Source organism: Etheostoma cragini, chromosome 21 (genome assembly GCF_013103735.1).
Source record: "Etheostoma cragini isolate CJK2018 chromosome 21, CSU_Ecrag_1.0, whole genome shotgun sequence".
Taxonomy (NCBI): Eukaryota; Metazoa; Chordata; class Actinopteri; order Perciformes; family Percidae; genus Etheostoma; species Etheostoma cragini.
The window spans coordinates 5,267,082-5,282,272 of record NC_048427.1 but is presented as its reverse complement, the minus strand read 5'-3'; the positions used below and the strand labels follow the sequence as shown (position 1 = coordinate 5,282,272).

At 38.9% G+C, this 15,191-nt stretch overlaps 2 protein-coding genes and 1 long non-coding RNA gene across 7 annotated transcripts in view; 1 reads left to right on the top strand and 2 right to left on the bottom strand.

The window, feature by feature from the left end:
- LOC117936427 (neurotrypsin-like) overlaps positions 1-15,191 on the bottom strand; it is a 43,011-nt gene that overhangs the window by 20,737 nt on the left and 7,083 nt on the right. The gene's annotated exons all lie outside the window — the stretch shown is intronic.
- The window catches only part of LOC117936437 (E3 ubiquitin-protein ligase TRIM21-like), an 18,035-nt gene that overhangs the window by 1,840 nt on the left and 1,004 nt on the right, over positions 1-15,191 (top strand). For 2 of the 4 annotated variants that reach the window (XM_034859444.1, XM_034859445.1), the window contains exon 2: positions 5,601-6,512. In XM_034859444.1, coding sequence (XP_034715335.1) covers positions 5,601-6,512 — 912 coding nt within the window. Of the gene's footprint in view, positions 1-3,120; positions 3,145-5,600; positions 6,513-15,191 lie in introns of those variants that run through there. The other 2 variants (XM_034859447.1, XM_034859446.1) reach the window with 2 other exon arrangements.
- On the bottom strand, positions 831-7,235 carry LOC117936476. Its single transcript, XR_004654967.1, has 3 exons — positions 7,223-7,235; positions 1,300-1,303; positions 831-953 (listed from the first exon to the last, which is right to left on the bottom strand). It is a non-coding gene; the product is annotated as an uncharacterized LOC117936476 (long non-coding RNA).

Genomic DNA, 15,191 nt, shown 5'->3' with positions numbered 1-15,191 from the left:
GGAGCTGAAACAGACTGAAGACCAGCTTGGTTTCCTCCAGAGCTTCCCAAACTCATCCATCCAACCACACACAATGGATTTGTCCACATTCAGTTTTAACAGACAAGTGGAGATACACCACATACAGAAAACTTTGAACGAATCAGTGTCTCAACTGCGAATGTTGCTGAATAAAATGACCACAGAAATTCAGCAGTTCTCAGACAGCACAGATGAGTCAAACGATGCTACGCTGAGATATGTGCAGCAGTATGAGGTAGACATTTTGCTCGATCCTGAAACAGCTCACCCTCTGCTCCTCTTATCTAATGACAGGAAACAGGTGATGTACAGCAATGATTTATGTTTGTGGGTAAACCAGAACCTAAACCCAAATAGATTTACAGAACATCTTGCAGTTCTGGGACAGAGAGGCTTCTCATCATGTAGGTTTTACTTTGAGGTGTTTGTGGGCGGAAAGACTGAGTGGTGTCTGGGCATGGCCACGGCAACAGTCCAGAGGAGGGGAGCGCTTGTTAGGAGTCCTCACTCTGGACTCTGGGCCATCTGGTTCCTAAAGGATAAGTTTGAAACCTTCAGGTCTCCAAATGTGCCGGTACACTTTGGCAAAGTGGAGCGTGTCGGTGTGTTTGTGGATTATGACGGAGGGGAAGTTTATTTCTATGACGTCCAGACTGCAACACTCATTTATACTTTTACTGAGTGTGTCTTTACTGAGGAACTGCATCCATACTTTAATCCTTGTGATAATGAATTTGGTTCAAACTTGGGGCCGATGATAATCGTTCCCGTCAGTCGTCCGGTGTGATTTGTGAGTTATTTGCTAAAATGCAACCCTTGCCATTGATGGCAAAACCAAATCTTTTTTGTAAAGCAGCTTTTGATTATCTTTAAATATTTAAAGCATTAGAAAAGATAAACCATATTCCTTTGCTGATTTCTGTCTCTAGTGTCTAGTAAAGTTCTGTTCTGGGGGCAACCAGGGAAAAGTGCCATCTCTTAAAGCAACCATGAGATTAGCCAACAGTGGAACTGCACACCAATACTTTTCCCATAGACTTTGAATGGCAACAGAAACTTCTATATTTCATTATTTGGGGTACATCAACTTACCTGTTTGCCTCAATATTCTACCAACTTTGTACAGAACACCTACAAAATTGTTGCAGAACACCAAAAACTAGCTATTGAGACCATAAATTCATTGGGAAATGTTTACTGAGGTAATAAATCAAGAACGGGCTGTTTCAAAAATGCTTTGACTTGTTCTGCTTCTGATCTTTTACAGATTGGAAACACGTCTCTTCTCTCAGGTTTCTTCCCTCAGGCACTGAAAACTGCAGTCATCAAGTCACTATTAAAAGAAGATCTAAACGTGTCACTAATGAGCATTTATAGGCTGATATCAAACCTTCCATTTCTAAATAAAATCATTGAAAAAGCGGTTTTTCAACAACTCAACCTTTTCTTGTCACTAAACAATGGTTTTGATGCCTTCCAGTCGGGTTTCCGACCACAGCACTGAGACGGCTCTTGTTAAATTCTTTAATGACTTTCACTTCAACACAGACAGTGGCAAATTTTCAGTCTTAGTATTACTTGATCTCAGTGCTGCATTTGATACGGTCAACATATTACTAGACCGGCTGGAAAAGTGGGTTGGCCTTTCTGGCTCAGTACTAAACTGGTTTGAATTGAATCCTCTCTCTCTATATCTATCTATCTATACAAAATCTACCTTGCCTATTATCAGCAACCATTCATCCAATGTTCCAAAGGCACATTCTGTTTACTAATCTGATATCATTTGAACCCTTTTGCAATTATGCAAGCACATAATGTTATCTGAAAACTGCAGCCCTGGTTAAAAAAACAATGCAACTGATCTCAGCTGGTATTCTGTCTATAATGGAGTGCAATGGAAATTTCTCCAAACCCCAAACCTATGTAGTGTATATAAAGCCTTTGATACTGTAGAGCATAGTTATCACAAACATTTGATATGGAATAATAAAAATCTAAAGTATAAGAATAAGTCAATATTAAATCCCAGTTGGGTCCAAAATGATATTTTATTGATTTCCCAGTTGGTTATTGACAAAGGTCCCTTACTTACATATTCAGAATTCTTAATGAAGTTTAATATTCCAAAAATAAAGCAACGAGCATAGCATGGTATTTGATGCTATACCTACTGGTTGAGACAGGTTAGTAATGTGCTAATAACCAGTCAACATTCAGAACCAATGTTTTATTTAATTGCATTGACATAAAGGACAAAACAAGCAAAAAGTGCAATAACAGATATTTCAGACATTTGACACATTGCCCCACAGTTGCTCGATGCAAACATTATTGGAATAACCATTTTAGGAAAATATCAATTGGAATTTGATTTGTTCCCATTATAATAAATATGTAGTTAGTAATAAAGCAAATAAAGTATATTTCAAAATTGTCCATTGGATCTACCCAACGAATCAAATTTTAAAGAAATATAAATCTAATCTTTCTGTATCCTGTCTATGTTGTGGTGTTTTCACAGAGAAGATGGCACATTTGTATTGTGAATGTTTTAATGTCAGATTATTCTGGATTGATGTGGAGGTTACATTTCATGTATTGTGTAGCTCTAGGATAAAATAAAGACATAATTTTTACTATAAAGGACATTTGGATAAATGCCGTACTTTCAATTTAAATCTTTTAATTTTTTTGGGAAAATGTTAGGCTATAAATGTAAATGGTCTGAAAGAAAACCGAATATTCACCAATTTAAAAATCACATAAATTATATTTAGAAACTTTAAAAGGACTGACAAATAAAACAAGCCATCCGGACTCTTAACAATTACAATGCCTTTCAAACTCGTAGGACTACTTGTAGGACTACAGTTGAAAACTAGCCAATTGGCTAACACTGGCGCATTTACAGAAATGTTCATTAATGTGCATTGTCCTAATCAAATAAATAATAATAATAAAAAAAAACTCTAATGTAAATTTCTTGCGCCCCCTTTTCATGTTGTTTTCAGCGGGTTTGTGTGTCAGTCCTTGACTAATAAAGTTTTTTAAGACAAAGAAGTTATTTCCTGGGAAACAATAGTCGATCATTTCTTTGCAGACCGACGCCAACAGACGTAAGTAAGCATGTACTAACTACTAACTACTAACGTCCATAACGCTTTCAACACATAATAAGTTACATCTATGGCGTGCGTAGTTTGTAATGTAACCCCACTCGCTGCTATTTGAGCAGTTTTGTTGAGAAGTGCTGCTTTCTGGAGCATATGTTGAGACCAGGTCGGTCAAATCGAATTAGCCTAAATCATTATAGTTACTTTTTAATAGGCTCACTAGCGATTCTGAAGCTTTCACGTCATGTTTATGGAAATAACTGCATGGAATGTGATCTTCTCAACTCCCGTTTTTAACCTTTGGACTACTAGCTTTGAAGCCGACGAACGGGAAAAACACACTGAAACTGGTCCGATTCCGTTTTAATATTTAGTCAGAGCCATATCCGCTTGTACAAAGTCTCTAGTTTTTATTAAAGAGTAGCTTAATAGTGTAGCTGTTAAAATCCTGTAGGCCTACATGCGATATATGTTGCTGATTTTAATAAAAAAAAACAGACTAATGATCCGTTATCTTAAAAGATTTTGTCTCTCTGACTGCTCAACGTAACTATCAGCCACACAACACGTGGTTTGAACTGGAAACGCCTTTAAATCAGACAAATAGCAGTTTAAATCCCTCCAATTCAAAATCAATAAAGTTTATATAAAACGTCATCATGTTGAGTCGACTCTGAACACTTCAGCAGATCAGCCAGCGGAGAGTGAAAAGCAACAATAGGCCCCTACACACACACACACACACATATACACAAAAAATAACATACAAAACTCTCGTGGGTAAAGAATATACGTTTTGTATATACAAATGTCCATGAAGGCTACAAAAAGAATTGACCAAAGGAAACAAAGAACCAAAAAGAGGGAAACTACTTAAAAATGCACAAGTCCAAAGCAAAAAGGCTAGAGAAAATAAAATTAAGCTTAGAGCAGCACACAAAAGGAGATTAATCAAACAGTAGTTTTCTAGATAACTACTATCTAGTGCAAACACCCCGTGCTTTATTTTGAAAGCCAATTTTAAAATCAACGAGACCATAATTGTTGCAGAACACCTAAAACTAGCTATTGAGACCATACATTCATTGGGAAATGTTTACTGAGGTAATAAATCAAGTGAGAACTGGGTCCCTTTCTCATAGACTTCTACAGAAACAGACCACATGTGTCGCCCCCTGCTGGAAATTAGATAAAATGCAGGTTTAAGGCACTTCTGCATTTGCAACTCTTCGCTGAACCGCATGCGTTGTCCATTAATATTAACAGTCTATAATTTCAGCAAACAAATGTACCAATGTGCCTACAACGGACTGCAAACTAAAGGGGTGAACGTAGCAGGTGTTATTCTTTCAAGATAAATTAGCTTTGCAAATGTTTTAGGTAGTTTAGCATTAGGGCTGGGCAATATTTCAATATTAAATTGATATCAATATATGAGGTTAGATATCATCTTAAAAATATCCTGATATGACACAAGTGGTGTCTTTGCCTGGTTATTAAGGCTGCATTAAAGTAGGCTGATGTAATTTTCTGAACACACCAGACTGTTCTAGCTGTTCTATTATTTGCCTTTACCCACATAGTCATTATATCAACTTAACTGATGATTGATTATCAAAAATCTCATTGTGTACACATTTTGTGAAAGCAACAACAGTCAGCCCTTAAATATTGCCACAAAAGCAGTATTGAGGTATTTGGTCAAAAATATTGGGATGGATGATAGATGATTTTCTCCACATCGCCCAGCTCTAGGTAGCATTTAGGGCTTCACGTAACAATTCATTTAAATTTTAGAATGTGAGAAAATAGGTAGGCTACATATTTCCCAAAGCCCAAGCTGACATCTTCAACTAGTTTTTTTTTTTTTTTTTTTTGACCGGCAGTCCAAACCCCAAAGGGATTGCTTGCTGCTTTTTCTAACTATAATCTATTATCAAAATAGTTGCGAATTAAAAATTATTAACTTATTATTTATATCAGCTCTAAATGCGTTGGCAAAAACACTAAATGTGAACAGAAGCTTTGAAAAAATACTCCACAGGGGACCTTCAATCTAGCCTGGTCCCACCAGACTCTTGTACATTTTGTTTGTACAGAGAGTCTGGAGAGAGAAGTGGTAACTTCATTGAAGGCAGGTACTCTGTTGAAGTTTAAAACTATTGGATCTGCCCAGAGCCACTCTGGAACTGCCATTACCAATCGCTAACGTTTGGTCGTGGCGTACTATATGTCATGCGCATGTGCAACAAGAGGGGAGACCGACAAGGCTTAGCATTAGCATCACTAGCGTTAGCCTTAGCGAACTCCTTCCCCACTAACGGAGCGAGCTGGAAAATGAAACTTTTCCCGAACCCCGTGGGGAGGAGGGCAATATTTATTTTGCAATTGCTGTTTCCAAGGTCAAGAATGTTTTCCGTCTTTAATTTAACTGTTTTTTTATGTTTGTTTTTTTTCTTTCAGAAATGGCCTCCAGTAACAGTCTCCTGTCTGAGGAGCAGTTTATGTGTCCCATCTGCCTGGATGTGTTCACTCGGCCAGTTTCCACTCCATGTGGACACAACTTCTGCATGTCCTGTATCACGTCCTACTGGGACGACATACCAGTCAGCCAGTGTCCCATCTGTAAGGAAACTTTTGAAAGGAGACCGGACCTTAAAGTCAACACTTTCATCTCAGAGCTGGCATCGCAGTTCAGGACGCTTCAAGTAGACGCTCACATCTGGAGCACAGACCAACATCAGGCTAGCTGTGGTGCTGCGGTGCTGTGTGATATTTGTACTGACACCCAGCAAGAGGCTGTCAATACCTGTCTGGAGTGTCTGACTTCTTTTTGTGACGTCCATCTAGAGCCTCATCACAGAGCTGCGGGACTGAAGACACACACACTGGTTAAACCCATGGTGAGACGGGAGGACAGGATCTGCAAGGAGCACACCAGACTCCTGACTTTGTTCTGTAGAAAAGACAAGGTTTTGCTGTGTGACGTCTGCGCCAGTTTGCGCCATGTGAACCATCAAGTTGTTCCTGTGCAACAAGCGTGCGAGGAGAAGAAGGCTCTGCTGGCGGACACTGAGGCCAGCATGCAGCAGATGATCCAGGAAAGACAGCAGAAGGTCCAAGCCATGAAGGAGACAGTTAAACAAAGCAAGACAGAAACCAAAGATATGATAGCAAACACCGTGCAGGACTTGACGGCGCTGATCTCTGACATCCAGAAGAGTCAGACAGAGCTTGTGAATGTGATCGAGGAGAAGCAAAAAGCAGCAGAAGAACAAGCAGGTGTGTTTATTAGAAAAATGGAGCGAGAGATCACCAAGCTGCAGAAGAGAACCTTGAAGCTGAGGGAGCTGAAACAGACTGAAGACCAGCTTTGTTTCCTCCAGAGCTTCCCAAACTCATCCATCCAACCACACAAAACGGACTTGTCCACATTCTGTTTTAACAGACAAGCGGAGATACACCACATACAGAAAACTTTGAACGAATCAGTGTCTCAACTGCGAATGTTGCTGAATAAAATGACCACAGAAATTCAGCAGTTCTCAGACAGCACAGATGAGTCAAACGATGCTACGCTGAGATATGTGCAGCAGTATGAGACGGACATTGTGCTCGATCCTGAAACAGCTCACCCTCTGCTCCTCTTATCTAATGACAGGCAACAGGTGAGGTACGACAATGACTTAGGTTTGTGGGTAAACCAGAAGCCGAATATGTTCATTACATATCTCGCAGTTCTGGGCAAGTTTCTTGATACCTCGTTGGGCATTAACACGCTTATACCGTGGTCAGTAGCCAAATAATTTTTTTTTAAACCATTAAGTAGGGCCCGAGCACCTACAGCAGCGAATGCCCTATTGAAACTGAAGGAATTTGTCTTTCTTTCCCCTGCAAATGAATTGCCTTTTTGAGCGGCAACATACTCAAAAACTCACCAAAATTGGCAGTTGCGTCAAGCCCCTGCAGTAAGTTTAACGTAGGCTAATGAAACGTGGTAAACATATGTAGCATGTCAAGATGTACAAAAAAGCTCATTGGAACCCTACCCTTAGCGCATCAGGAAGTCTTGAGTGTACATTGACCAATGGGCTTCAACCTTTTCAAGATTCATAAGAGTCCAACCCTGGGGACATCTACATCTCAAAGTCATAAAAGCTACCTAATGACAACAGGAAGTAGACCTAAAAGTCAAGGTGCTATACTTTAACAAACTCCTTCTACAAAACTTATCTGATGGACCTCAAATTCATTTCATGTCATCTAAAGACCTAAATAATTAAAAGTTATTAAAAGCAAAATTTTTCATTAATGGTGTGGGCGTGGCGTGACTGCCATTTTGACTATTGATGAACAGGACAAGAAGTTGTCACGGCTAATTAACTGTTTTACGTAGATTCTTGTGTGAGGTATTGTTGAACTCAGCAAGGAATTCCCTTTTCATTGGTAACAGTAAGCAGTGTCTGAGTGCCTCGCAAATGCACGGCAGCATGGGGCGTTATCCGCCAGTAACCCCGACGCGCGTGGAGGAGTGAGTTTTTCCAAACAACAACTCTGTTTTCCTGGTTCCACCTGAGGATTTGACTAATACCTGGAACAAAGACAGTTTCCCAACATTTCCCATCTGTGTTGCACAGCTTACTTTTCTTATACACATTCCTTGTCTTTTTACCCAACTGTGTAATTAATATCCTTTTGTACCATATACTGTAAGGCTTACTCTATTTTAAAGACTTAAGTTTAACCTTCTGTGCATCAGAGTTCTTTGTGCGGGGAGTACAAATGTGCTTTACCAGAGTACTTTTAACCACTTCCTCAATGACTGCACACAGCTCTTCTTGCAAAGACCACAATGCAACTTTAATTGTTAATATTCTACAACCGCTCTTTTCATACTGTTTCCCTAGGGTCCTCCAAGAAAATACCAGGGTAATAGGGGGAGAGGCAGAGGATGTGAGGCTCATACATCACGCAATACTGGTTGCTTCGTCTGTGGTGATCCTAACCACTGGGCTCGTAGCTGTCATCAAAAGGCTCATAATTATCCCAATTTTGCAAGACCTTGGATTCCTTCTCCAACACAGCCCAGCCCGCAGTATCCTTTCCCGCAGCAAAGGCCTCACCCTGGTCCTCAGCCTGGTCCTCAGCCTGGTCCTCAGCCTGGTCCTCAGTATCCTCCACAACCAAATAATATTCCGAACGCAAGTGCTCTCCCATTCCATGCTTGGCTGAGTAGGCGCTAGGGGTGCCCAGGAGGCCCTCTAGCTTTGCAAAATGGGTGGAGCGACCCGATGTTGAAATGCAAAACATTGGTGTTAGAAAATGTAACTATTTTAAATTGAATATCTCTGTACTTTTACTGGCTTATAATAACCATCTTTGTCTGAAGCGCCCAAGGTCACATAATTCACAGCTATCTTCAAAGAACTTTGCTAGACTTCTTCTCTTCACTCTCATGACCGTTTCACTCCCTTGCACTTTGTCAGGTGGAGTTTTTAAATACCTTTGAGATAGTGCAGCTGTTTGGGGCATGGTCTCCTCATGGAGAAAGGAGGGGGGATTGCAATGTATAAAGTAAAAATTGCGGAGTTTGTCTTCAGTCAATCTCTGTACTCATTGAAGTGTATGGGATTGGCTCCTTGCGTATGTAAAATGTTGTTGAAGTGACTCCAGTGATTCTTTGTTATCTTTTGGTAATAATTTTTTAAACAGCTTGGTCCTTCAAGCTGGATCCCAACATCCCTTCCTCTTCCCAGGTTTGGAACCTGAAAACCATGCACGTGGGTAGTCAAGGACTCTCGTTGAAAGACCTCCAACTGAATTGTTGATCAACAGAGGCCGGGATTCTGCTGGTGGAGAGGAAGGGTGACGAGATCCTGTACTGGAGAGACAAGATCACTGGACTCCAGGTGAGCTAACAGCTCTGTTTGCTCAGATTTACTTATATCTTAGCGAGCTGGTGAAGAGCTCATGTGTTTTTATAGTAGGCTAAGGTTATGCCTGAAAAACATTATCAATGAGTATTAGCTGGGTAATATTTTGTTTACTGAGTGAGTGATCAATAGGAGCATAGCATTAAGAACCGTTCCTCATTGAGTAATAGGTGAAAAGAACCCAACGAGGAGGTTGGCTAGCAAAACGAGAAGGTTTTGCTGAAGAAAAAAAAAAAAAAATAGAGATAGTCCGAGACCATCTTTTGCATTCCGATACCGAGTACTAATCCGATACCAGTGTGTCATATACTTTATTATGTTTTAACAACTGCATAAACTACAGTATACCTTCTCGATACCTGTACCAGCGTTTTAGGCAGTATCGGAAGCGAAACCTGGAACATCTATAGAGCAAACGAGAAGGTTTGCTTAGTCCATAGTGTATGTGAGAAGACTATAGGAATAAATAAAGTCAGTGAAACATGTTAATCTAAGAGCAAAAGGAGGAAGTTCGCTGGGTACCAATGTTCTCTGCGTGACGTTTTGTGTGTTAAGTTGTGTTGAATGTTGCTTTTCTGTCTCTTTTCTGCATTTGTGTGTACTGCCTGGCAGTTATTAACGGTGTCTCAATAAGATGGCCAAAAAAATAACTGGTGGGGAGAGCCGGGACAGTTGAAACACTTTTTAGTTAAACATAATTTACAAAGCAGTTGTACTCAGCATAAAACAGCCCTGTCTTACTGATAAGGTTGGTTGCTCTGGTAACCAACTGGCCGTTAAGGGCAAAGAGAGTGGGGGCTCATGTGTCAGAGAGGGAAGAATAGGAGGGAGTTTAGATATAAAATATATATATTTTTGTGTTCTTGTAAAAAGTTGTTTTCTGGTGGTGTCTTGGTGAGACTGAGAGGAGTGGCAGCCTGACGAGGTCCACAAAACTGGGTCTCCTTAATCAAAGTCAGTTGCTTGGGTGAACTCATTACAAACTGACTGTGAGGGAAAGGTAATGTGAAGTATATGAGTAAGTGGAGAAAGGATTATGGTTTTGCTGAAAAGTTGGATGTGGCTGAATGTGTGGATTTGATGCAAAAAATAGAGAGAGGCTGTGGTAAGAATGCGGTAAAGAAGGAAAGGTCTGGTTATATTGAAGCAAGGACATAGTTACAGAGAAGAGAAAGCAGAAGAGGAAGTGTCGAATATGGTAGGGATTGAACTTGCAACACAAGTAGTTGAATAAGTTAAAATTGGGGGTTAAAGTAAGTATAAGCTGAGTCTGAGATCTGGAAGATTAGAGGAAAAAAGAAAATGTTAAGTGATGAGACAATGGGGGTAAAAGGAAAGTAGGTGTAAGAAATAGAAATAGAGTTTGTTGGAGAAGTGTAATGAGAAAGACAGAGTGTTAAAGTGACAGCGTGCATACTTAGTGATGTTCACTAAATGAGTAGCCTAGCTTATTGATAAAAGAAAAGATAATGCTTCTCGCAGTTCTGTGTTGTGCCACACAATGCCTCGTTGTGTGACAAACTGAACCAGAAGACAGGAAACGTTTAAAGTACATTTAACTGTTTTCTTTTTGAGTACCAATAACATAGGTAACTTTTGAAACAATCTTTTAGAATTCAGTTCTGCCTAGATACTTTATTGGGACGTGATCTCATATAAAATTCGAATGGGATTGATGAAAAGTTGATGCAAAAAGCAGCTCGAGAGTGTTACTAAAAAATAACTTCCAACAATTGAGTAACTTTCAGTGTAAAAAGCCTGACATAAATGTCAGCAAAGTAGTTTTGGATGAAACCAAGGACAGTGTGTGTGATAAGTAATAACAGATAGCTCATAATCAAGATCTGTTTTGATCAAATTAAAGTTTTTTTGTATTGATGAAGCTAACCCTGAACAACATTTCTTTGTAGTGTGTAAATTGATCTGTTCATGTCTTACAAATGCACAAACAGGTTAACAACTGAAACGGAAATCAAGTTGTCACTGGTTAAAATGGATGAAGCACACGGAACAACAAGCTAATGCTAACAGTTACATAGCTACAAACATATGCTCCACTGAGAGGCCACAGGTAGGATCAATTCAAACTGAACAACCAAAAATGATGCCGCAGGTTTGCAATGTATCCTTAGCCTGTTAAAGCTACGCCTTCTCTAAGTCTTACACCTAAAATAGAAAAATACAAGTCATTCATTTACTGTTTTATCCAGTAAATACTGTCTTATCTCCAGTGTGTGCACTGATGGAGCTTGTCTTGGTGTTGACATCACTACTGATATAGGTAACTATGCCTCATGGTTTGAGTAGAGCTGATGTGTGGTGACTGTGTGGAGACACTTTGAGAAACCAACCCATGTCCCATACCGAGCAAGAAGGGGCACTCCTGGTTGCACTTGTGATGACTGTGAGTGAGTGTACATTGATAAACTCAGGTGTACCCAGAGGCGTACCAGACAGTTCAAAGCACACATCAGATTGGCGCAGGTTTGAGTCATTTCTTTTCTGGTGGGCATAGTAAACAAAAATGATGAATTACTTGTATTACAACAGCATTTTGTTAATTATTAAAGATGCGCTGACGGGCATAGCTGAGCAGCTGGGTTTTATTTCTCTGATGGCTCTCTGATTGAAGAGAAGTCAGGCATAAATGATCCATTCAGGCTTCTTGGAAACAGGGTTTGAAAAAGGGAGCACCTTATTTTGTATTTTTCTAGTGTCTCTCGCAGTTGCAGTTTCTATCCTGGTGGTCTGCAGTTGCTGCTGTGTCCCCTGTCTTAGAAATTATGCAGAGATGGATAGAAATAATGCTCAATAAAGCAACAAGAATTGTCACAAGATTGAGATTACAAGGACTCTTATGTCTGAAAAAAACTGAAACTGAAGTGAATGATAAATGATGCATTATTATGAAAATCAAAAGAAGATTAATATGTATATATATTTTTCAGAAGGACACAGTGTGCCATCTTGAACAATATTATGTTACACTTTGGAAATATACTATATATCCAATATTATGTTATGCTTTGGAAACATATATACATTATTATGTTATGCTTTGAAATATATACAATATTATCTTGTGTTTTGAAAAATATATACTGAACATTCATTTGTGATATTAAGTGTAAACAAGAGGGAAATGTTAGTAAATGTAACTATTAAAACTGAATATCTCTGTACTTTTACTTTCTTATAATAACCATCTTTGTCTTATACGCCCAAGTGAAGACTGCGGAGTACGCTCTTCAGTCAATTTCTATACTCATTGCATAGTAAAACTTTGTTGAAGTGACTCCAGTGATTCTTTGTTGTCTTTTGGTAATAATCTTTTTAACAATTGGACAAACTTGTCCAAATAATGGTCGACTGTGGAGCTAGATATTCTACTATGACTACACCACTACCTGGCACGACTCTGTCAGACGATGTCACAGCAGTTTTGGGTTTCTCAAACAGATAGTCACAGATAGAGAAATGGATCTGTCCTTTTAAGAAACATGAGACAGAAAGAAACTGAAAGTAAAGTTCTAACCTGGGAAACAACCAGGATCTCGGTTGTCATTATTTCTTCCTTGAGAACCAACACTGACAGGTGTAAGTAGCCTTTACTGAGCGAAACACATAAGATAAATCCATGTTGTCTGTAGTTTGTAGTTTGATCCTACTCACTGCTATTTGAGCCTTTTTTGTTAAAAGAAACGCTGCTTTCTTAAGCTAATCACCAGGTTCGTTAATAGATAACTTTTTATATTACATACTAGCTCATACATACTCAGCAGCAAAGGAGAATTTTGGCTAGAATAAATGTTGAGATTCAAAGTTCATTTCTCACCTTTGTTACAGCAGTTGACAAAAAACTATCCAAAGGTGAATGTAATACTTTAGGCCGGATTTAACCAGCTATTGTAGGGCGGCTGGAAGGTGGGCAACTTGGGGGGTTGGTAACCCAGTTGGAGTTACCAGTTAAAATGAAAGCTAGCCTTTGATGTGGTAGGTTTTGTTTTAACAATGGTGGGGAATAGTTTAAGGCTCTCAGGGATTGTGTTGCTTTCAGATAATTATTTTCCCATAAATCAACCGTTCCCATTTAATATCATTGCTGCTGAGTCCTAACACTCATGGGCATGATTAACTCATCCTCTTTGTGTCTGTCTCCTTTTGCAAATAAGAGTAAATTGTTTTTTGTTTTTTTATGTGACTTTTAGAGTAATGTTTTGTTGATGTAAGCACATCAATATTATTTGTTTTCCCTTTATTAGTGCAATGGCACCGAGCAAATTTAAAATCACAATATTAAAGCTAATGCTTCGTTTTCATTGTACAACAAACCAAAGTATGTGTGATCAGTTTTGAAGCCAATAACAGTACATGAAGCAAGTTAACGCAGTCATTTTAAAATTAGGTTTTGTAATTTTATGATAAATGGTGCTAAGATTTGAGTCTACTATAAAGTGTTTGCGTGTGTGTTCAGGTTTTTTTGGGTGTGTGTGTGTCTGTGTTCTCAAGTTCTACTTGTTTTTCTGGATCCACACTTCTTCCTCAAAGTCCTGCCAATCACATTAGAATACTTTTGCAGGTGTGGCTTCCAGAAAACTGATCAAAACACTTAATGGGAACAAAATGTGATGTAAATACAGATATTAACAAAGTACTGAGATTTATTAAAGTATCATTATTATGGTAGGCAAGACCCCATCAATCATGATTATATAAACAAATGCACAAAATAGCACTGACCTTTTTGGATTGACTACTATTTGGATGAACATATTTTCCTAACTTTTGACTGGGTAGACAACATGCACATTTGGGTGGTCTTGTATTGTGGGGATCTTTTCAACTGCTGCTTTTTAAAGTCAAGAATGAACTTTGAACTTCAGCTTTTAATCCGACGTGGGCAAGAAGTCAGTAAGACAAACTAAAATTAATTCTCTTGGTGAATGACAAATAAAGGTAAAACCATTTTGTCTACTTCTATATCATGAAACAAAGAAGAAAATCTGCACTCAGGTCTTGCTGCAGTATCACCCCTTATTTCACAAAACTAACATTTGGGTCCCTAATGTTTTGGTCCCTCTGGACCTTCATGGAAAATAAGGGGTGATGCTGTAGGAAGAGCAGAGTGTGGGATTTTTTTCCTGTTGTCGTCTCTAACAAACCGACACAATAGGATTTATTTGGATATGCAAGTAGTAAAAGTCTACTTATAACAAAACCCTTTTTTTTTGTTAAAATATATTTAATGACACATCCTGATCTTGTGAGGTGTATACATTAATTCAAAGTAGCAATTCGCCCACAAATGCAAACATTTAGAAAATACTTTGCTTAATAAAAAATTGCTTGTTTTATAATAATTATTAGTAGGCACAACACATAACCCTCGTCCACACTATAGTGTACATTTTGAATATGTCCGTTTTGCACAATGTGATTGGTGGATGTCTTTAAAAATCTACCTTGTTCCGGAAAAAAGATTTGCTTTGGTGTTTCACTCTGTATTATTTGCATTCTGTTTGAAAGTACTCATTACAAAAACAACAGTTTGAATAAATATAATGCACCTTGTGTGTAAAAAAGTAAATGTCTTAAAGTAAATGTAAATTTCAACATCCTCAATCCCATGAAATGGGCAAACTGTATGTGATATAACCGCATGATCCACAACAGCTACTAAAAGACCTTGTAATAAGATTATTTCCAAGATAGAGAATTAACTTTGAAAGAGCTTTGTGTTTTTTTTGTGTGAATTTAAACGTTTTTGTATGTTGTTTTTTTTGTTTTAAGAAATGGCCTCCAGTAACAGTCTCCTGTCTGAGGAGCAGTTTATGTGTCCCATCTGCCTGGATGTGTTCACTCGGCCAGTTTCCACTCCATGTGGACACAACTTCTGCATGTCCTGTATCTCGTCCTACTGGGACGACATACCAGTCAGCCAGTGTCCCGTCTGTAAGGAAACTTTTGAAAGGAGACCGGACCTTAAAGTCAACACTTTCATCTCAGAGCTTGCATCGCAGTTCAGGAAGCTTCAAATAGACATTCACATCTGGAGCACAGACCAACATCAGGCTAGCTGTGGTGCTGCGGTGCTGTGTGATATTTGTACTGACACCCAGCG